The sequence below is a fragment of the Cibotium barometz genome, chromosome 48 (genome assembly GCF_041138505.1).
Source record: "Cibotium barometz isolate CiBa-2024 chromosome 48, ASM4113850v1, whole genome shotgun sequence".
Taxonomy (NCBI): Eukaryota; Viridiplantae; Streptophyta; class Polypodiopsida; order Cyatheales; family Cibotiaceae; genus Cibotium; species Cibotium barometz.
In genome coordinates, this window is record NC_141093.1 from 29,288,038 (window position 1) to 29,310,722 (window position 22,685).

A 22,685-nucleotide genomic window follows, 5' to 3' on the forward strand; every position below is an offset into this window, starting at 1 on the left:
CAAGCAAGAAAATTCAGCTAACCTTGTGGATGATTTTGACCATGGAAGAGGTCAATAGTGATGCTTCTGTATCCAGTGATGTATCTCTCAGTGCTTCTAAGAAGAGTTCTCCTATTTGGTACATAGACAGTGGTGCTACGATCATATAACATCTAGGAGTGATGTTTTTAGCTCTAAGCAATCTGTTTTAGGTCATCAGAGTGTCTCTTGTGCAAATCACTCAACATACCTTGTTGAAGGTATAGGCAAGGTGCCTTTGGTATTGGCCAATGGGAAGCAGAGTTGCATGAATGATGTGTTGTATGTGCCACGCATAAAGAAGAACTTAGTGTCAATGAGGCATATGGTTTTGGAGCCTTGGATGTGTCTAGTGTGTTTTTTTTAAAAGCTTATTTCAATTTCTTGGAAGGGGAAACCCTGATTTCTTGGTGATTTACATGATTTTAGAGCTTACAAGGCTTAGATTTCATTGCATTAAATCAAGAAATAGCTTCTATTGCCGAGCAGGGTATGCATGTGGAGTTAGCGGGTGAGAAGTGTCTCATCAAGGACCCCAAGAAAGAGTTCCAGATTGTATAGATTGCATGTATGTTCACTTGCATCAAATGCAAATGCAATGAAGGCAGCTGAATTATGGCATGCCAGGGATTGAAGCCACTTGCTAGTGGACAAAAACCATGTAAATTTCAGAAGTTTTATGCTCTTGCAAAAGCATAATATGGTGGAATGCATTGCTCATATAGAGATCCCCGATGATCATGTTTGTGAAGGTTGCATTCTTGGAAAAATGCATGGAAAGCCATTCCCAACAAGAGATGGTTCAGTGAGAGCTAATGGCAAATTATAGCTCATTCATAGTGGTGTTTGTGGTCCTATGAGGACACATTCATCGATGACTATAACAAGTTCACATGGTTGTTTCCCATGAAAGAAAAATCTGATGTATTCATGCATTTTCAGCATTATGTAGCTTTGGTTGAGAATGAGACAAGGTGCAAAATTCATACTCTTCGCAAAGATAGAGGAGGTGAATACATGTCAAATGTATTCAAGGACTTCTTGCATAAAAAGGAAATTAAGCATCAATATATGGTGCCATGCACACCTCAACAAAATGGTGTGGCCGAACCACCCAAGAATAGATCTTTGATGGAAACAACTAGATGCATGGTCAAAGGTCAAGGTTTGCCACACAAATTTTGGCTTGAGGCAATCTTGTGTGCAACACATGTACTTAACAGGTGCCCTAAAAAAGCCCTGAATTCAATCACACCGTATCAAGCTTGGTACAATAAGAAGCCAAGATTGGACTATTTGCGTGTGTTTGGTTGTTTGGCATATGCACATGTACCTCAAGGGCATAGTTGTCAGGTACGATACCGTACGGTTTGTAAGATACAATACCGTACGGGAAAATACGGTACGATATAAATTTTTTTCTTATCGTACGATAAAATACGGTGTTTTAAAAAAATACTTATAAACTTAGGTATTTTCAAGTCCAGATATGGAGTATTTTAGAAAGGAGGGAATCATCGTAGTATAGAGGAAGCTCAAACAGCCATAGATAAGCAAAAAAAAAAAGACCATTACCTCCCAAAAAAATTCTTTTTTTTTGGAAAAAATTTATTTTTTTTTGGGATTTTTTTTTTTGAAAAAAACAATTCCGAAAAAATTCATACGAATCCGTACGGTATTCCATACGATAAGGCGTCGTACACCATACGGAAACAACCCTGCTCAAGAGAAGAGATTAGTGTATCTTTTTGGGCTATAGTAGTGACAGTAAGTGATTCAGGTTACATGACCTTGCTACTCACAAGGTGCTTTGCTGAAAATTCAGGTCAGCAACTCAATAATACACATAAACAAAGTGTTGGAAGCCCAGAGGATATGTATCATCATCATATCACTTATCCACATGCTGAAAATTCTGGACAGCAGAATATAGGACAACGTATGCCTCAGAATGATGTGGAACATCAGCCCATTGAGCAGCCAGAGATGCCCACACGTGTTGAAGAAGCTATACAAGAAGAGAGGACAACCATTAAATCAGTCTCTAGATGGCTGATTCATACCCTTGAAGATAACCTTTTAGCTTCTCTGGAAAGCAAGACAAGGGTAGGAAAAAGAGGTGAATCATGCAAGCATGAGAGTGACTATGCTTGTATGGGTAGTTTGTATGATTCAGAGGAGGCAGCTTCTTATGAGCAAGCTCAAGGCAATGAACATTTGGAAAAGGCCATACGGGATGAATATAGTTCCATTATCAAGAATGGTACATGCCACATGGGAACTTGTTGACTTGCCTCTTGGTAAAAATGTTATTGATACAAAATGGGTGTACAAAGTCAAGCGAAAGCTAGATGGATCTATTGACAAATTCAAAGCAAGGCTAGTTGCTAAAGGATATTCTCAAGAGACTATGAAGAGACTATTGCCCCTACATCAAAGATGACTACTATCAGGACAATCATTGCATTGGCAACTATCAGGACAATCATTGCATTGGCAGCACATCATGGACGGAGTATGCATCAATTGGATATCAAGACAACATTCTTGAATGGTGATCTTTCGGAAGAGATCTAAGTGTGTCAACCTCTTGGCTTTGTGGTTGCAGCAGGCCATGAACACAAAGTATGCCTTTTGAAGAAGGCACTTTATGGACTTAAGCAGGCACCAAGAGCATGGTATGCAAAGATGCATGCACATTTGACCAGCCATGGGTTCCATAATAGTCCAACTGAAAGTACTCTGTATGTGCACATTGATGGTGTAGACATGATACAGGTGAGCCTTTTGATGCTATATTTACAGCTAGGCTATTGGATGCCTCATATACTTATGCAACACACAGCCAAATATTTCTTATACGGGTTGTAATCCTAATTGAAACCTTTCCGCCTCTGGAACATGCATAGATGAAGACACCTTGTAACTATTTGGCCTTCCTAGCTCTATTCACATGATGGAACGGTGAACCCTCCAGGTGGCAGAAGACATGGGGATAGGGACCATAAAGTTTGCACATGGAAAAGCACTAATTTTGCCTCATATACTTATGCAACACACGGCCAAATATTTCTTATACAGGTTGTAATCCTAATTGAAACCTTTCTGCCTCTCGAACATGCATAGATGAAGACATCTTGTAACTATTTGGCCTTCCTAGCTCTATTCACATGATGGAACAGTGAAACCTTGCCCAGACACTTTACCAGGTGGAAGAAGACATGGGGATAGGGACCATAAAGTTTGCACATGGAAAAGCACCAATTTTGGTCAAAAAGCAAAGAAAAGCAAAAAGTCAAACTGAGTTGACCACGAGCCAAGAGCACCACTGGCAAGAGGGGATTGAGAAGGACCAAAAAGCAAAAAGTTGCTTTTCCAAAAAGTAGCTCTAAGGCCAAAAAAGCAAGGCCCTAAAGCCCGAAAAGCAAAGCACAAAGAACTTTGGAAAAGTTGGCCATATTTGAATAAGTATTTTATTATAAAAGGTAAAAAGAGGAAAGCAAAGTGAAAAAGAAAAGCAAAAGCTTGGATAGCTTTCAGGCAAAAAAAAAAAAAACAGGGCTCCTCTCAGGAATAAAACTGCATGAAGCTCTTCTTCATCGTCATCAAAAGCATGGAGCCCATCATCATTGAAGCGGAGAGCTTTTCAGTAAACCATGAATGTGCAGCAATGAACATGCTGACATGTCGGATCATGGATTTTTGAGTGAAATCCTCATCACTGAAGGCAATATCAAATTGGACAAAAAAGCAAGTGCCTTTGATGCATCATATTCTCCATGATATGTCTCAAACATAACAGATTTGTCGCCGGCTTTGAAGTCATGAGCTTTTGATACATTATCCTACATCGCAAGATGGACTTTAAGCCAAGAGAAAAGAGTGTCAAGTTTGATGCTTTCTATGGAAAGCAGGATACACAAAAAGCATTATCTTTTGTCAAGCAATTCGATGCCGCTTTTGGAGGAGATAACTTCCCCGAAAAGTCCAAACTTTGTATGGTTTGTATACATTTAAAGGATACCGCCTTGAATTGGTGGCTAAAAGTGGTACAAGAAGGAACCGAGCCAAAGATATGGACCAACTTCAAGGTTATATTCAACAAAAAGTTCTTACCCGCAAATTTTGAAGCAGATGTGCAAAAAGAATGGGATGAGGTAAAACAAAAAGTAGGTGAGAATGTGGCTACTTACCTTAACAACTTTTCAACTGTTTCATTGAAGTTTACTTCATATACTCCTATTCCACCGCTAATGGAAATGCGAATAGATGTGCAAAAAGAATGGGATGAGGTAAAACAAAAAGTAGGTGAGAATGTGGCTACTTACCTTAGCAACTTTTCAACTTTTCATTGAAGTTTAGTTCATATACTCCTATTCAACCGCTAATGGAAATGCGAAAGTTTGTGAATGGATTACAACCAAAGCTTATGTAAGCAATGTATACGGCTGGTCCAAAAACTTTGGAAGAAGCTCAAGACAAAGCTTTGCAAGCCGAGGCTTTGTACATGCCTTGGATGGAGGGCAAGACAAAGAACGACAATCAGGATCCACCTCAAAAGAAGAAGTTTAAAGACCGATCCCCATCTAGAGATCCACTCTTTCGAAGAATATTGTCCCTCAAGTAACATGAGGAATATGCTAAAGAAGAAAAGTGTTTCCAATGTGCACAGAAGGAACATATGGCTGCAAATTGTCCCGACAAGCCAAAGCAAGAAACTAGAGAGACCGGAAGATCATCAGATTGATATCATGCTAGGATGTTCATCAAAAGGATTCCAGTGGATGCTAGTCCAATGCAAGTTTTGAAAAAGAAAGCCATGGGGATCTTTATGGACCAAAGCTGAAACAAAATCCTTTGAAGCATTGAGATTTTATGCTAGCAAAGGACCAGTGTTGTTTATTCTAGACCTTTTGTGGTTGAACGTGAGGAGATTGCATTGGAACAGTCTTGTACCATGAGGGCCATGTTGTGACCTGCAAAAGTCTTAGATGAGGATTTCAAGGATTGTATTGGAACAGATTGTAGAATAGAAATTTGGTGACCTTTTATGTCATCAAGGAAGAAACTCTTATGAAGTAAACCTGTTTTTGTGTAACAAAGGACTTGAGGCCAAAAGTGACTACAACTCAAGCCTTGAAAAGCTACTTTTATTGGCCTTGAAGTTATATGTTTGTGAATGTTCGGTTTGTCAGATGGTCAAGTTTGATCGACAAAAGCTAACAGGATTACTGCACCCATTGAATGTTCTATGGGAGAGTATTGCTATGGATTTTATCGTTGGATTGCCAAAGTCACAGAATGATAGTTTATGGACCTTTTTCAGGATACAAGAAGATATATATATATATATACCGTCATAAGGCCAAATGAATCTAAACTTACAAATAATTTTAAAAGAAAGAAGAATCACCAAAAACAAATAAAATTTAAATTTATTAAATTTCCAATGTGCACAGAGACACCCCAGAAAAAAAAATAGTAATAATAACTTGCAAAAATAGACAAATACACAACTAAATCACACACGCCCACACACACACACACACACACAAATTCTTTATTGAACCACAACAAAAGAATTTCTAACAAACAAGTTAAACAAATTTTTAATGACTAATTAGCAAAACAAACTTTACATGACTAATTCACTAAAACAAAACAAGTAAAGACAAGAATACAAAAAGTGCAAACTTTACCTCAAAGATTGTCCAATCATGAACTATGTCATCAGTTGGACCTTTCTGTTCATTGGAGGATACATAATGCCTTCCATGTCAGTTTATGGAAACCATACACAAGATTACCACCACAGGAGCTTGTATTGGAAGATCCACTAGATGTGGAAGAGCTAGAATAGATTGTGTTTTATTCTGTGAGAACTATTTGCTATTGGATGCGAAATGGATACCAGAAGACTACTCCAAGAACTATCTAGATATACTTCGAGCTTATGAGGAACCAATTGGTCCAGTTGTATTTAAAGTACAAATATAGATGTCTTGTGATCAAGACATATTCAAGAGGGAGGGATTCTACCTCTAGCCCTCTTCGTTGTATATATATTGGAATGGAATTGATCATTATTTTGCTTATATAATGATAATGGTTATTTGGACATGCTCTAGTTTGGGTGGCAACGATGCCAGATAGCCCAAGGAGCAAGATTTATATTTGGTTGGCAACAATGCCAGATGACCCATAGGACAGGCCTTCATGCCACATATCTTGGACTTTCTAGTTGGGCGGTCATTGTGACCAGATAGCCCAGATGACTGTATTGGATTTCACAGTCGGGCGATCATTGCGACCAGATAGCCCAAATGACTGTATTGGATTTCACAGTCGGAAAGTCAATGCGACCAGATGGCCCATATGACTATTTATGGAACTCTCACCTAGTGACCAGATGGCCTTGAGGATAGACTGAGCGGTTTCCCTCTGGAGCCAGATAGCTCAACACGGTTTCCAATGAAACCAAAGAGGACAATCCATGAACATGAGGCTCATTTACTTGTGCATTGCATATTGTATGTTTGAATTTCTTTGACTTTGTGTGCTGTTTTTGATGTATGGACAATGCTTGGATTTATGGCATGTGATAGTCCATTGGGCTCCATACTAGCTGGCCAATACCTGGAATACCTAGGAGACGCGAATGATGCATACTTGTTTGTTGGCTAGCTTTTGTCTAGTTTTTTGCAGGAGGTAAGTATGCATTTATTTTATCTAACACATGTGATAGGCCATGAAGATGTACCATCAAGAACAAAACCATTCGTCAAAGATGAGGGCATTGAGATGTTGCCAAATGAGCAGATGACACCACAAATATGGGGAAAGACCAGATGCACAAGCTCACCAGATAGGGCTAGTACTTGAAACATATGGACATACTTGTGGTCATGAAACCCGATCACTCACACCCTCTGTAAAGTGCAGTTGCTACGGTCCTCTATCGGGAGGAGGAGGGGGGGGGGGGGGGGGGGGGGGGCTTAATCTACCATGTGGCCCTATAGAAAAAGTCATGCGGGTGCCTCCATCTGCACCATGACTTTGATATCATGTCTCCAAACCCCTACCCACTCAGGGGGAGGCATGTTGTGGACCGGTGTGAGCCACTCCGTGGAAGAGTCGATGTCAAGGTAAGCCTATCTCTGCCTTGAATCCCGGCTAGGTTCCGCTCCTAGGCCTCTCGTGGGAGCCGCTTGAAGGTGATGAGGCACTCTCCAAGAGAATAGGCCGGTCCCTTGCTCAATGCGCCCCATGAGATGTGTCAGTGAGGACGCGAACCACTAGGAAGGGTAATCAAGGGGTTCTAGACTAGGAGTTGATGAAATCTCTTGCGTCCAGGGGCCAATTATTGTTTAGTTACCGAGATAGTAAGTTCAATTGTTACTTTTGGAAGGTTGGATACAAGGTTGCAAATAACACCCTCAGATGCAAGGATAGATACTTTCTGCTAATGGAAGAATAGGTCACACAAAAAAAAGGTAGGCATTTTAAAGACGAGATTTCCTCATTGTTTGGGGATAACCTAAGCGTGTTTCTTAGGAGGAGGAAGTGTTACACATCCTGTATTTTGGGAAGGCGTGAACCATGGAATCTAGGGGCTACAGCCAATGGTGAAAAAAGACATAAAACTAGCATTTCCAACCACCCCGTATCTGGGATAATCACTACTTTAACTTCTCAACCCTTATTGCCTCGAACTCCACCCTTTTTTTCCAATCATGAACTTCTATTGTCGCTCTTAACCACGACCTTTCAAGCATCACATCAAATAAGCATGTATGTACTCATTCGGGCATGCCTACTAAGGGCCAAGGAGCAGTAGGAATATAATGGGGTCTCCCTAGCTAGCTTAATGATCAATTCAAGCTTAAGTCTTCCCCATCTCATGTACACAACACTTCAGAGATTGCATTTACTCTTGATCCTCCCTACAATACAGCTGCTATTTTTGGTACTAGTGGTCTAACCTCCCTCCCAATGGCCAGACAAAGGGCCATTTCTTTCTGACCTCTTTTGTTTACGTGATGGAAAAAAAAGACGTGAAGAAATAATATCCTGTACTGAATTCTGTAATAAATCTTCTCTTTTTGTCACCTACCCCATCAGTATCTGAAGTGTCGTTATGACAAGCATGCAGACCAAAACTGAGTAATTCTGTGGAGTATCTATCAATGCTCTTGACTGCCTTCCAAGTTTTAGCATATCTGTTGTGATATGTTAGGTGACAGGATAACTACACGACAACAGATAAAGCTTCTCATGGCATTCATAAGAGAGTACAAAGTTACATTGACATCAATGTCCTATCTTATCCAGAATGAAAAGAGGCTGAAGTCTGTCTGATAGCTTTTCAGGCTCACACATATACAAGCCGATTGATGCCTTATTTTCTTTTTGCCTTCCACCATAGAGAAAATAGTGCCGATTCTCTAATGCACAGATTAAATCAATGAGAGTTTTCTTGCTGCATGCGCAATCCATATGTCAAGCAATAATGCACAGAAAATGATATACATCAGACACATACCTCAGCTTTTGAAACCATAGCTTCTACATCTTCTGGAATAGAAACATCTCCACAAATCCCTACACACTTCCCACCAAATTCCTTCACTGCATCTGCCGCCCTTGCAACTGCTGAAATGCTATAATCTGCAACCACAACCGCGGCCCCTTCTTGGGCAAAGAGGAAAGCAGTATGTCGACCAATACCACTGCAATTTTTTTCACATAAATTCTCTCTCTCTCTCTCTCTCTCTCTCTCTCTCTCTCTCTCTCTCTCTTATGTGGATGAGGTTATGCTTACCAGGGACAGATTAGTACATATTGCAATTTGCAATTTCCCACCAGAGACATCCACATATGCACAGTCCAAGGGCAGTCACCTTGCTTTCCTTTGTATGATGACATCACGAAGTTCTTTTAAGTTAGGGACATTCTCCTTCTGTTGACTTCAATGAGTTGACAAACAGCCATCAGGTCTGCCGCCTCAATTTCTTGCTACATGAACTAGATCCTATGGATACAGGGGCACACAGTGTATCACAGGATCTTGGGCATACCACTTTCATTGGTAGATCTCTTCCAGAGATGGGAGCTACACATGGGCTCATCATTTATAATGGTATGGCCAGATGGCCGCCTTCGTGAGGCCACTTGCTTCCCACATGGCGGAGGCTCTAGCACACTATCTCATGGGATCCCCGGCCTAGGCGGATACACACGACTTCACCGTTTCCACCCCCTTAGGGACATTCTCCTTCTGGCGACTTCAATGGAGGCTCTAGAACACTATCTAATGGGATCCCTAGCCTAAGCCGATACACATGACTTCACCGTTTCCAATCCACACCCTGCCACCCCTCCACCCCCTCCTTTATTCCTCCCAACACACACACAAACACACAACTCGGTGCCAATCACACTTATCTATCCTTCACTATGACACACATGCTAGTAAGCAGTGGATAACTTTTGTGGGTGTGTTTGGACAGCTATTTGGGTCATGAGCTACGCATAATACTACTTTTGAAGAGTAGAGATATTCATCGTCAAAGTAATTTTCTCTCTTCTTAACATAGTCTTGCAAGTAATTTTCAACACGGTCTTGAAGAGTAGAGATATTCATTCTTCAAGTAATCTTCTCTCTTCTTAGCATGGTCTCTCTTCTTATTCGTTATTCGAGTAATTTTCTCTCTTCTTAATATGGTCTTGCAAACATCTAGTATATGTTACACTCTAGAGAGACTCATTACTAAAAAGCAAGCATCTAGGCCTGAATCCGGAAGATCTTGGTGATGGTTTTTTTTTCTCCCCTCCTTTCGGAGCTCCTCATGATTCATGCCAACAGATCTACCACTAGTACCAATGCTAGAAACCCTAATAGGGTTACAAAAACCCGCATCGAATCCAAGATCTATATGACCGCGATAGATTGTGGCTAGCGACTCTCCTCCCAACATAGACTCCCTTCCATAACCACCCCCAAGCCTGAGGTCAGATTGTTGTCAGTCACCAAGCCCTGACAACACGCCTTGGCATCCCATACCACTAGTCCGCCTAAGTTTCTTTCATCCGACCTACGATGGATGTCCTCAACGATGACCATGAGATAGCCCCGACCCGGATGCCCCTATACTCTATAGACCAAGCAGCGCACTCTCAGAGCACATGTGCCACAGATGCCACCCTGCCTAAAAGGTGTGTCCCTAGACAGAGGGATTCAAGTGCACTGAGTGTGATATGCAGCGGAAGTCTTTGTATTGGAAGATCCTGTCACACAGATGCTCACACCGTCTTCTGTATCCTGAGTTTCGTGAGTTTAGCAATCCATTTCAATACTTCAAACTTTAAAGAGATATGAGAGAGAGAGATGAGAACTGTACACCAGATTGGGTCCCGAATTACCCACTGAAGGGTCCCCTATAAATGCCCAATAATGCTAAATAAATACTATTAAATATGGAAAAAATACCAGATAAATCCTAGTAAATTCCCTAAGGCTTCTGGGATGTTCTAAATGATGCACAGGCATATGAATGCATATTATGCAGGATGCAGAGTGCTTTCTGATGCAAACCCTAAGGCTTCTACTGACTCTACATGCATGAATGATTCTCTCCAAGTGGATTAAGGGACTTGACTGACTGACTGACCCGCTAAGGCTGAGGAATGACCTACGTAGCTCGTGCCTGACTTATCCTGGACTGAGGATGTACAATGGGGTCACGGCGTACGACAATTATCATCCTATTGGGTTCTAAAACTGTACAACTGCTGCACTTCTGATGATGAGCCATCTTGTCACCATGCACTGAGTGCACAGTGCATGTGGCATTCCCTCCTGATTAGCTTGGCGGCAGGTTCATGGCTTCCAAGTAGTCCGCCAATAACTGGGGGTACTCCTGGAAGAACTCCTCGTCGAGCCATACGGCTTCGTGGGTGCCTCGATCTCGGAATTTCATATAGAACTGACGAATCCGTCGACCGGAACCATGCTTCCATCGATGAAGAAGGATCTGCTCAGGCTCAATCACTTCTGCCTCGTCTACCACGTCTGGCTGCTGTTCATCTGAAACATCAAACACTTCTGGACCAACATATGGTTTTAGCCAAGAAACATGGAAAACATCATGCATTGTCCAACTGGCAGGCAACTTTAACTTCATGGAGACATCACTTAACTTCTTAACTATTGGAAAAGGGCCAAAACTACGGAATGAAAGCTTGGGACAACGTTTGCCCACTTGTTTCAATCTCTGCTTCATGATACGCAAATAGACCCAATCGCCTTCCTTGAAGTGGACATCTCGTCTAAACTTATTTGCCTGTCTGCTATATGCTTCCTGAGCTTTGGTCAAGCGGTCCTTAACTGACTCAATGATCTCGGAAAATGCTTCCGTGGTTTTATTAGCCTCTAAAGATGGAGACACCATTCTCGTCAAAAGAGAAGAAAAACGGCGACCAAAGGCTGCTTCATATGGAGTCCGTCCGACACTGGATGAATGAGTGTCGTTTAAGATAGCTTGGACCAATGGAAGATAGTGCTCCCATTTGGACTGCTGGTCATGACAGTATGACTTGAGGACATCAAAGGCCAACTGGTTATAAATTTCTGTCTGACCATCTGTCTGGGGATGGAATGCACTAGACAACTGCAACTTAGTTCCAAAGTTTTCAAATAATGCCCTCCAGAAATGCGAGGTAAACTTGGAATCTCTGTCTGATGTTATGGTGCTAGGCAAACCACAAATTGGATACCAATGCTTGAGAAACAGACGGGCTACGTCCTCAGCTGTGGCCATATGCTTGCATGGGATGAACATGCAGAATTTACTAAAGCGATTCACAATGGTAAAACACTGAGTGTTACGGGATCCAATGGATGCTGGTAGAGGCCCTACAAAGTCCATAGATATGTCGATGAAAGGTCCGTCGAGGATAGGCAAAGGTTGAAGTAAACCTGCCTTCTTTGTATGGGGAACCTTGACTTTTTGACAAATCTTACAGGCTTGTACATGTGCATAGACATCACGCCTCATCTTTGGCCAATAAAAGGACCGTTCTAATTTCTCGAGGGTACTATTGATACCCCTATGTCCTCCAACTAAGGAGTCATGGGCATCGTGGAGAAGAGCAGAATGCTTTTCCCGAGTAACACAGAGATGGTTCTTGTAGAACAACCAACCGTTCTGTGCTGAATAGTGGCCAGGCTCAGAAATGAGGGCCAAACTATACTGAGTACCAAACTCAGGGGAGTCGACATATTGGTCTTTCATACTATCCAAGTCCTTCCCCGTGATTTCGAGAATGGAAGCTTCTTGGACTGCCTGGATGCTGGACTTTCGACTGAGAGCATCTGCTACTGGGTTGTGCTTACCAGGGATGTATTCAATCATACCTCCAAACTGTTGGAAGATTTGACTCCACCTGGCCTGTCGATCACTCCACTGGGCACTTGGCATAGTCTGAAGCCACTTAAGTGCTTGGTGGTCTGTTTTCACTAAAGCCTCTCCATAAAGAAAAGGCTTCCAATGTTTGAGCGCTGTGATCACACCCAAAAGCTCTTTGTCATATACCGAATAATTCTTTTCGGCGACATCCAACTTTCTGCTATAATATGCCACGGGTCTATTGTCCTGCTGGAGGACTGCACCTATGGCTACATTGCTGGCATCGGTGATGACCTCGAAAGGTTCGTCCCATGATGCTAACTTTAATACAGGGGCTTCTGAGGCAGCTTTCTGGAGTGCACGGAATGCATCAAGTGCCTTACCTGTAACTGAGACTTTCTGCTTGCGAGTCTTCACCCCCTTGAGCAAGTCGGTAAGAGGTGCTACAAGGTTGGAAAACTGATGGACATGTGTGCTATAGGCCTGGCAAAGACCTACGAATGAACGGATTTCTTGGGCGGTCTTAGGAATGTCCCAATCTAAGATCTCCTGAACCTTTGATGGGTCGAGTCGAATGCCATCGGAACCGATGATGTAGCCCAAATACTGAACTTCCTTAACACCAAAGATAGACTTTTTGGCGTTTATGTAGAGCTGATTATCTCGCAAAAGTTGCAAGACTTTCTCCACATCTTTCTCATGCTGCTCCGCAGTGGCTGAGAAGACTAGTATGTCATCAAGGAATATGAAAACACACTTCCCAATGTGGACTGCGAAAATCCTAGACATCATCTTATTGAACGTTGCGGGTGCATTTGTAAGCCCAAAAGGCATGACTACGAACTCGTAGTGACCACGCTCTGTCCGGAAAGCTGTTTTTGGAATGTCAGCTTCAAAAATGCGGACCTGATGGTAACCACTCTTAAGGTCGATCTTAGTGAAAAACTTAGCACCATCTAAACGCTCCAAAATGTACTCTATCCTTGGCATAGGAAACTTATTCTTGATAGTGAGTTTGTTTAATGCCCTGTAGTCTACACAAAGGCGTGCAGACTTGTCCTTCTTTTGGACAAATAGGATAGGTGCAGCAAATGGGGAGGAAGAAGGCCGAATGAATCCGGCTCGGAGAAGCTCAGATAACTGCTTTTCTAACTCGCCCTCTAAAGTCTTGGAAAGACGATAGGGAAACCTGCTAGGAGGATCTGATCCAGGGACCAAATCAATGTGATGGTCCTCAAGGCGAGAGGGTGGGAGACTGGGCGGGAGATCGTCCCTAAGCATAATGTCCTGGTGTCTAGATAGGAGGTCTGCTAACTGAGGGACTGAAGATGTAAGGGATGCTACTAATGAGGGAGGGGCTGTTTGAGCACGAACATAAAGGAGTGCTCCTTCTGCTCCCTTGCGGATAGCTCGTCTGGCCTGGAGATGTGAAATCAATGGGATGCCAAGAATGCTTCTAACCCCCCGAATCATGACAGGCTCAGGAAAACCTTTACAAATAGTAAAAGTGTCCTGCCCCCAATTGGGAATAGGCTCATACTGACGGAACCACTGAATTCCTAAGATCATGTCACACCCCAACAAAGGTGAGACGATGAAATCTCGTTGAAATGAGGCCTTCTGAACTTCAAAGGCAAATTGCTGTGCCTTCAAGAAAATGTGGGTGCGAAGACCAGGTGTAAACCCGTCCACATCCAGATGATATGGGACTAATGTGCAGTTCAATTTATTAGCCAACTGGGGAGAGATGGCGTCTTCAGAACTACCCATATCGAAAAGGACTACAAACTGTCGGCCCTGAGCAAAGCCATAAGCTCGGATGAGGCTCTTCTGAGCAGCATCGCTCTCACCCTCCTGCTTAGCATCAAATACCACGGATGGCATAAGATGCATGGAAGGTAAAAGTTGAACTGCATTTGAGGTAGTAGGCGGGGCTGGAGGAGCTGGGGAGGCTGTGGCAATTGTGGCAGAAGGAGCTTTGGCGGCTTGTGCCGCTTGCCATTTGTGGCAATCCTTCTTACCATGCCCTATAATATGACAGAAAAAACATCTATTTTCTGACTAGTACTTCCTTTGCTCCTCTGGAGGAAGATAACCTCCAGTAATGCCTGCTTTAGTCTTTTCATCAGGGGTTTTCTTAGGTTCTTTATCCTTCTTACCCCCTGAAGCCCCTGAACTGGAGCTATTACTGCTGTCCTTCTTAGCATCTTTAGAAGATGCGTTACCTTTCCCTGTCTGCGCAGCTGATTGCTGCTGCTAGGGTTTGGTTCTGGACTGAGATGCCTGCTTGGGCTTGCCCCCGTTAAGCTTCATTTCTTCATTCTGAGCGAGAGTCAGAGCCCGGTCATATGTACTTGGTTCAAAGTTACGAACTGTGAACCGAATGTTAGAGTCCAATCCACGAATGAATTGCTCCATCTTGGCCTGCTCAGATAACCCTAACTGTTGTGCTAAAGTAATAACCTTACCGGAAAACTGAAGCACTGGGGATCCGTTCTGTCTGAGTCCATAGAACTCGTCTTTCAGACCGGTCATGTACTGGGGCGGGAGAAATCTGGTCTTCAGGTCATGGACAAAGATGTCCTAGTCAAAGGCTGTGACACCTGTGGCCTGGTCTGTATGAATACTAGACCAATGCTGCCACCAAGTGACTGCCTCACTAGTGAGATGGGGAGCCGCTAAGTGGACTTTGTCTTGTGGGTCTGTGATCCTAGCTAATGGAAAATGAGCATTAAACTGATGAATAAATTGATTAACTGATGAATGATCACACTTACCATCATACTTACTGAAATTTGGTTGACTGCGAATGATGGTGGTTGATGCTGCTGCGGACTGCGGGCTGGTGACACCTATGACTGGGGAGACTGAGGAGAGCTGCTGATACCTCAAGTGTATGGCCTCCTTTTCCTATTGGTGTTCGAGTAACATACGTTCTCGATCAAGCTCACGTTGGTGTTCCCGAGCGGCGAGTTCAGCCTGACACCGGTCTTCGTCGATCCTGCGTTGGGCTTCCTCATAGTCCCATCTTTCTTCTTTTTCTCTTTTCCTTCGAGCCTCGTCCTCTCTCCTTTGTTGTTCCATCTGAAAGAAGAGGGAGATGTAGTCGGGTGCTGCTGGAGGTGTAGAAGGACGTGCTGCTGCTGCCTCCAAGAGTTGGAGACGCATGAGCAGCTGGTTCTGAGCTCTAAGAAGAGCTATGGTGTCTGCTGTAGGCGGAAGAACGAGGTCTCCTTCGGGGGAGACGTCTTCCGGCTGATGAGTACTCTCTCCTGTAGACATGATGCTGAAGTCGGTGGTCGTGCCGGAACGCAATCTAACCATCCAAGGATGCCCCCACGCTAGGATACGGTGTGTGTATCCAATCTGAATCTAATACCAATGTGATATGCAGCGGAAGTCTTTGTATTGGAAGATCCTGTCACACAGATGCTCACACCGTCTTCTGTATCCTGAGTTTCGTGAGTTTAGCAATCCATTTCAATACTTCAAACGTTAAAGAGATATGAGAGAGAGAGATGAGAACTGTACACCAGATTGGGTCCCGAATTACCCACTGAAGGGCCCCCTATCCCGATAACGAGATAGTATTTGCTTTATTTCTTTAGAGAGAATGACTGTGGACTGTAGATAAGCCAAACGCAAGATCTCGAAGGATCGGAGAGTGGCTGAACTGTACACTGCTGTAGAAACACCTCGATGAACTGATCTCGAGCCTATGCAATCTTCCCAAGGGCATGAGGAAGGGCTGCACACCTGAGGCTGAGAGAAGAAGAAGGTGGACTATTCTACACTATGTTAGAATGCTGAAAACACTTATGAATGCTGTGTTACCTTCACCAGATGACTGTTGCATGTATGGATGATGCACAAAAGGCTCGACACTGCTGCAAACTGTTGATTCAGGGCTGGAAACTGCTGTGGACAGAAACGCAGACCTGTAGGGAAGCTGCTGGACTGAAAACGCAGGTGTTCTAAGGCTGCTGGACACAGAAACGCAGGTATGCTGCTGTACGGCTGGACAGAAACGCAGGTATGCTGTGCTGAATTCTGGCGTTGAACTGGGGCTGATCTGTATGCTGAATCAAGGCCTGAAGTGATGCTGAATCAGGGCTGATTGGATGCTGAAGGCAGGCGCCTAGGGCTGACTGAAGCAAGGGTTTCTCAAGGGGCTGGAGAAGCAAGCTTATGAGCTCCAAGGACTGGATTAGTCTAGGGCTGAAGGCAAGGATACTCCTAGGGCTGAGGAGGAGAGCTCTTAGCACAATGAAGACTGAATGAAAAACTAAACCCTATGCAAGCCTATTTATACTAACTGGAGGTTGGTCATTTAATAAAGTTTATATTTATAAATGCCCAATAATGCAAATAATGCTAAATAAATACTATTAAATATGGAAAAAATACCAGATAAATCCTAGTAAATTCCCTAAGGCTTCTGGGATGTTCTAAATGATGCACAGGCATATGAATGCATATTATGCAGGATGCAGCGTGCTTTATGATGCAAACCCTAAGACTTCTACTGACTCTACATGCATGAATGATTCTCTCCAAGTGGGTTAAGGGACTTGACTGACTGACTGACCCGCTAAGGCTGAGGAATGACCTACGTAGCTCGTGCCTGACTTATCCTGGACTGAGGATGTACAATGGGGTCACGGCGTACGACAATTATCATCCTATTGGGTTCTAAAACTGTACAACTGCTGCACTTCTGATGATGAGCCATCTTGTCACCATGCACTGAGTGCAGAGTGCATGTGACACTGAGCTAGACAACTAAGACCCACTTGTCCGAAGAGATGCTCCACCCAAGAGCTTTAGATCCGAGAGATCCTCCAGAGATACACAGGAGTGCCCCTCCACAAGAGGCAGTGGATGTGGAAAGCCTCTATACAGTCATCAATGTCGAGGACCCACTTGGACCCCTCACATTGTATCATTGTAGCATTGTACCAATGGCACTTATAGGGTGGTGGTTTCTTCTCTCAGCTCTAGTTGGGTTTTTTTATCGTGTTTTTTTCTCCATGATTTTGTCACTTCATGGACACATCGTAACACTTCTGGTCTCATAGATCCTTTGGTCTTTTGTAGATATTAATAGAACTCCTCTCTCTCTCTCGCTCTCTCTCGCTCTCTCTCTCTCTCTCTCTCTCTCAACTTCTACCTAGATCAGCATGAATGTGTAAGAAAATGCACATTACATCAACTGATATCCCTTTTATTCCCCTTCTATAATCATAAACCTTACAATTCATGTCAGAATGTGATCACATATGTGTACAAACAACCATGACTTTCAACCCCTCCCTCCCCCAGTCGTCCTTGCTCAAGTGGTGTTTCCGTTTTCGTTCCATTTCCGCCCTCATGGAAATTTTCGATTCCGTTTCCGTATCTGTATCCATTTTCATTATCCGCTTTCCCTCAACTATGATGCATATGGTGGACATTGGTACGAAAATATTAGCATCACAACTTTATATAATCATGCATCACTCCTTTGAGTTACAACTCACAAATCATACATGTTTCCTTTTTACTTTAAAGTTCTACATTTCATTTTCTAAACCTTAACTCCTCCTAGGCCCCCTATCTAAACCCCCATGCTGATATGGCATTACTCGTTTCAACCCCCTCAAATTCCATTTCCATTACTATAACTATGGTGTTTACTTGTCATGTGCATCAGTAATGCCATGGACATTCTGAGAGCTAGATCCAGAAGAGGCAACCAGATAAAGAGTATGAACCCAGGAGAAGAACCAGGATGATGGAGCACAGAACTCAGAGCACCTCTGCAGTGCAGACTGAAGCAAGGCTTGGAGAAAGAACCAAAGGGATGCTGTCGGCTGACATCAGCATGGTCAAAGAGCTGTCGGCAGCATACTGGAGTGGTCGGCTGAGCCAGCAGGTAAGGGCAGCAGGCAGGCGCCAGAACCAGGACCAGTCGGCTGAATTAAAGGGATTTAATGAATTAAAACTGGCCGACCAGCAGTCGGCCAGCTCCTACCTTGTCCAAGAGTGCTATAAAAGGCACCAAGTGCTCCATGTTTTACTCATTCCACCCACTAGGGGTGTGGGTCACTTAGAGGTCCCATAGGGGACAGAATTTAGGGTTAGGAACCTTTTTATGAAGGCAGCCCATGGCTGCAAAGATCTGTACTTTTTTTTGTACATAGTCTATACTGAAATTCCAGCACTACTCACTCTCTCTCTCTACTCTCTCTCTACCTGCGTTTTTGCATCATGGTGCGTTTTTGCATCAGAAGGTTTCCAAGAGTGTTTAGGGCTGAAAGAAGACTACCCAGAGCTTCCGCGCGTTACATTGGTATCAGAGCATCAGGCTCAGCCAAGCTAAACACTGATTCAGTCCCATATGATGGTGTACAGGTCCAAGGTACAGGAAAGTACACGGATTCGAAGCCCAAGGCGGGAACACAGATCGGGAAGAACTCCCAGGAGGTGTGTTGGTGGTGTTCCACAGTGCCAGATGGGGATGGCAGTTCCGTGAGCCAGATAGGTTCTAAGGGAACGGTCCCAAGGGAGGTTGATCCTCCAAGGGTGATGTGAGAGTGCCAGACTCAGTTCCAGGAACGAAGACCAAGACGGTGTTCAGAGTCAGGGCAGGAATGGATTGTGGACTAGAGGAAGACCAGATGCATAGATCTTCATCAGAGTCAGAGTGGTTTGGAGAACAGATCGTATTTTCAGAGAAAAAGGTTTGCCAGGGATGGAAGATGACAGAGGGACTTCAGGAAAGGATTGGGATGATGACAGTCATCCAAGAGCAGGTTGGATTCCCGTCATCAAGTTTAGCAGAGGGGGATGTCATGTGCATCAGTAATGCCATGGACATTCTGAGAGCTAGATCCAGAAGAGGCAACCAGATAAAGAGTATGAACCCAGGAGAAGAACCAGGATGATGGAGCACAGAACTCAGAGCACCTCTGCAGTGCAGACTGAAGCAAGGCTTGGAGAAAGAACCAAAGGGATGCTGTCGGCTGACATCAGCATGGTCAAAGAGCTGTCGGCAGCATACTGGAGTGGTCGGCTGAGCCAGCAGGTAAGGGCAGCAGGCAGGCGCCAGAACCAGGACCAGTCGGCTGAATTAAAGGGATTTAATGAATTAAAACTGGCCGACCAGCAGTCGGCCAGCTCCTACCTTGTCCAAGAGTGCTATAAAAGGCACCAAGTGCTCCATGTTTTACTCATTCCACCCACTAGGGGTGTGGGTCACTTAGAGGTCCCATAGGGGACAGAATTTAGGGTTAGGAACCTTTTTATGAAGGCAGCCCATGGCTGCAAAGATCTGTACTTTTTTTTGTACATAGTCTATACTGAAATTCCAGCACTACTCACTCTCTCTCTCTACTCTCTCTCTACCTGCGTTTTTGCATCATGGTGCGTTTTTGCATCAGAAGGTTTCCAAGAGTGTTTAGGGCTGAAAGAAGACTCCCCAGAGCTTCCGCGCGTTACATTACTCGTGCTAGGTTGGGCTGGATACTAGAGCACTTCTACTGGCTGCAGCTTGTTAAAGGATGAATGGAAGCACTACAAGGTTGTGGGTTGCCATATCTGCTGTGAGTGAGCAATCCAAGTGGATTTAACCCGACTCACCATTCGGTAGGTCGCCATTTTTCCTCCCATGTTTGATGTCGACCTATCTAGCCTCACCCAAAATCATATACCTAGATGAATCCAGGAACATGCCCAAATTCACCTAATCATGTCCAAGTGTCCATATGCCTCTAGTAGTGTAAGAAACTCCCTTAAGGTATAAAAGAAAGATAAATATGTCTATCTTTCTACATATATCCAAGACATACATGTCTATACAGACAAATGCAGAATCAAATTCTCAGCATCTCCCCCGCCCATGAGTGCCAGGCAAATGAGAGATCTCCTTTTCAGACGAAAGGCTATGTTTGTAAAGCCCAACTTCATCCTCAACTTTTTCTATTTCTGAGATAAAATCCAGAGTTCATTAGAAACTTCAATTTTTAAAGAGGAATCAAGAGTGGCACACACAATAGACATGCAAAAGAAGCTCATAAAGATGAGGAGGATGAGTAGAGACCTGCCTGCCAGCTCCGGTGATGAGGGCGGTCTTACCCAGCAGCTTGCCTGGGCCATAGTGGGAGTGCAAGCCAGCCATGTATGAAGGGTGTGAGGAGACCTCTTGTTCATCCCCACCATCGCCAGAAGATGAGCACAAAGGAGCTGCAGAATTGCGCATGACCCATCTGAGCACCCTGCTGCTGCTGATTAGGGGGCGCCCACCATGAGAGAGAGAAGCGCACAAGAGGCCGCCCAACGCCACTGGCACCCTTCTCCCACCTCCTCTCATGCTTTTTATTGTCAGATGAGAAGAAATTAGCTACCCTCTTCACAATCCCTGGCTTCCTCCTGGCCCCATCATTCTGGGTGCCCACAAAACCACTGCGTTGCCCAATCTGTGTCTAGCAATGTAGTGTGGCAGCCTGCTCCTTTATGCCCTGGTCTGGTATGAAATTTTCAACCAAGCGCGTGCTGTCATGCAGAATCTCGGCTTCATCTAACAGTGTGAGCGCATCCCAAGTGGCGTGATGGGCGCATGTTGCATACGACGATGCAGCTCTGTCTGACATTATGCATCTTATCTAGTAGACTCACTTTTGCACGAGGAAAGAAATTATGTTCACGCTGGTCCATTTTAATTAACCGATTAAAAACGTTTGCAATCTTAGCATGTATGCTCAAATGCAAAAATAGAATATTTCTTTTTTTCCTAAAACTGCGATTATATTAAAAATGGTGTGCCTAGCAAAGACATTGGTAAGTTGTAGGGCACAATGTTTCTCATTGCTGTTTTATGACCTTAAAGTTCCTCTAAGTGGTAATTAGAAAAAAAATTAGCTTTAACCATTGCATAATGTTTTTGACCAAAGAAGCATAACTTTTTACCGATAGAGTGGATCTTGTGGACCCACCTTGCCCGAGAGGAGTTACCTCGCGCCGGGCCTCCACATTTCAACGTGCTCAACACCCCCACCCCCTCGGACATTGGCCACAATCCCCTCATCAACTCTAGATCCAAGACATGCTCCACTACCATCAAGCCACAGGAACAAGGGATGCTCGGACCGTTGAATACATAAGAATCCTCTCACATACTCCTTCACATGAATATGTTAATTAACATCAGTACTCATCGATCTCCACAAAGGTCAAAGATGATTCCAAAAGTCTTGCTAGAGGCAAGAGATACAAGAATGTCTCACAAACTTTTCAATGATGTGTGCTAGAGCAAGGGTCACACAACCAAAGCCACCACTTGAATTTCAAATATCAAAAGTTGAATCCAACACTAAGGGAAGCCAAAGTAAGGAGGAGGAAACATTAACTCCATAACCATGAGCCAGCAAAACAAGTGTGGAGGCCAAGAGCTTTTAGTTAAAGAAGCAAAGGGAGCAAGAGAAAGAAGTGGCACCAATCTTGGAGAACGAAGTGACACCAAACTTGAAGGAAGAAATAGTAGTCCTTAAAGTCAAATATGTGACCTCATCAACTTTCCATTGATGCTATCAATGGTCCCCCAATACTAAATGATATAAAATAGAAGGTATCTACTCGAAACTGACCTAAGCCACACCCCCTCACCTTAATTGGTTGGAGAGGGGTACAAGCATTGACAAATTTGGAAAATGTGGAGAAGTTGCTTGATATGAAGTCCAAGCTTTGAGCATGGATTCAACACTTGCAAAAAAAATATCATCCAAGACAAAATTAAAAGGGTGGGAAAGTGAATTGGTAGTCTCATGGGATTGTGCAACAGTGGAAAAATGGTTAATTTAGCTTTGTGGTCAATTTCCACGTAAATACCCCTCTCACAAACTTTCAATGTCCCATATTTGATTGAGATACGTATGTATGGAGAATAGTGGTTATCCTTCTATAGAGTGAGCCAACACCATCCCCAAAGAGTGAGATATGCATACATGTAGTAGTGGTTATCCTTTTACAAAGAGTGAGATACGCATACATGTCGTGGTTATCCTTTTACAAAGTGAGCTAAAACCACCCCAAAAGAGTGAGATATGTATGTCAAGGGAGCAGTGGTTATCCTTCTATAGAGTGAGCCAACACCGCCCCCATAGAAGTTGGAATATCCTCTGAGTACCATGCTTTTAGAGGCAATACCAAGTCCATGTAGGGTGGCCTTACCCATCTCCTTTCCCACTAAAGTAAAGCCACTCTTTATGCCCTATTCCTTAACCT

The 22,685-nt window shown here is 43.7% G+C and overlaps 1 protein-coding gene across 3 annotated transcripts in view; it reads right to left on the bottom strand.

Annotated features, from left to right (window-relative positions):
• Positions 1-21,073, bottom strand: part of LOC147611044 (uncharacterized) — a 68,800-nt gene extending 47,727 nt beyond the window's left edge. The window contains exons 1-2 of one of the 3 annotated variants that reach the window (XM_086785689.1): positions 20,506-21,073; positions 8,561-8,747 (exon numbers count right to left, since the gene is read on the bottom strand). In XM_086785689.1, coding sequence (XP_086641815.1) covers positions 8,561-8,747; positions 20,506-20,624 — 306 coding nt within the window. In that variant the 5' untranslated portion in view covers positions 20,625-21,073. The remainder of the gene's footprint in view (positions 1-8,560; positions 8,748-20,505) is intronic. The other 2 variants (XM_086785687.1, XM_086785688.1) reach the window with 2 other exon arrangements.
• Between the last annotated feature and the right edge of the window lie 1,612 nt (positions 21,074-22,685).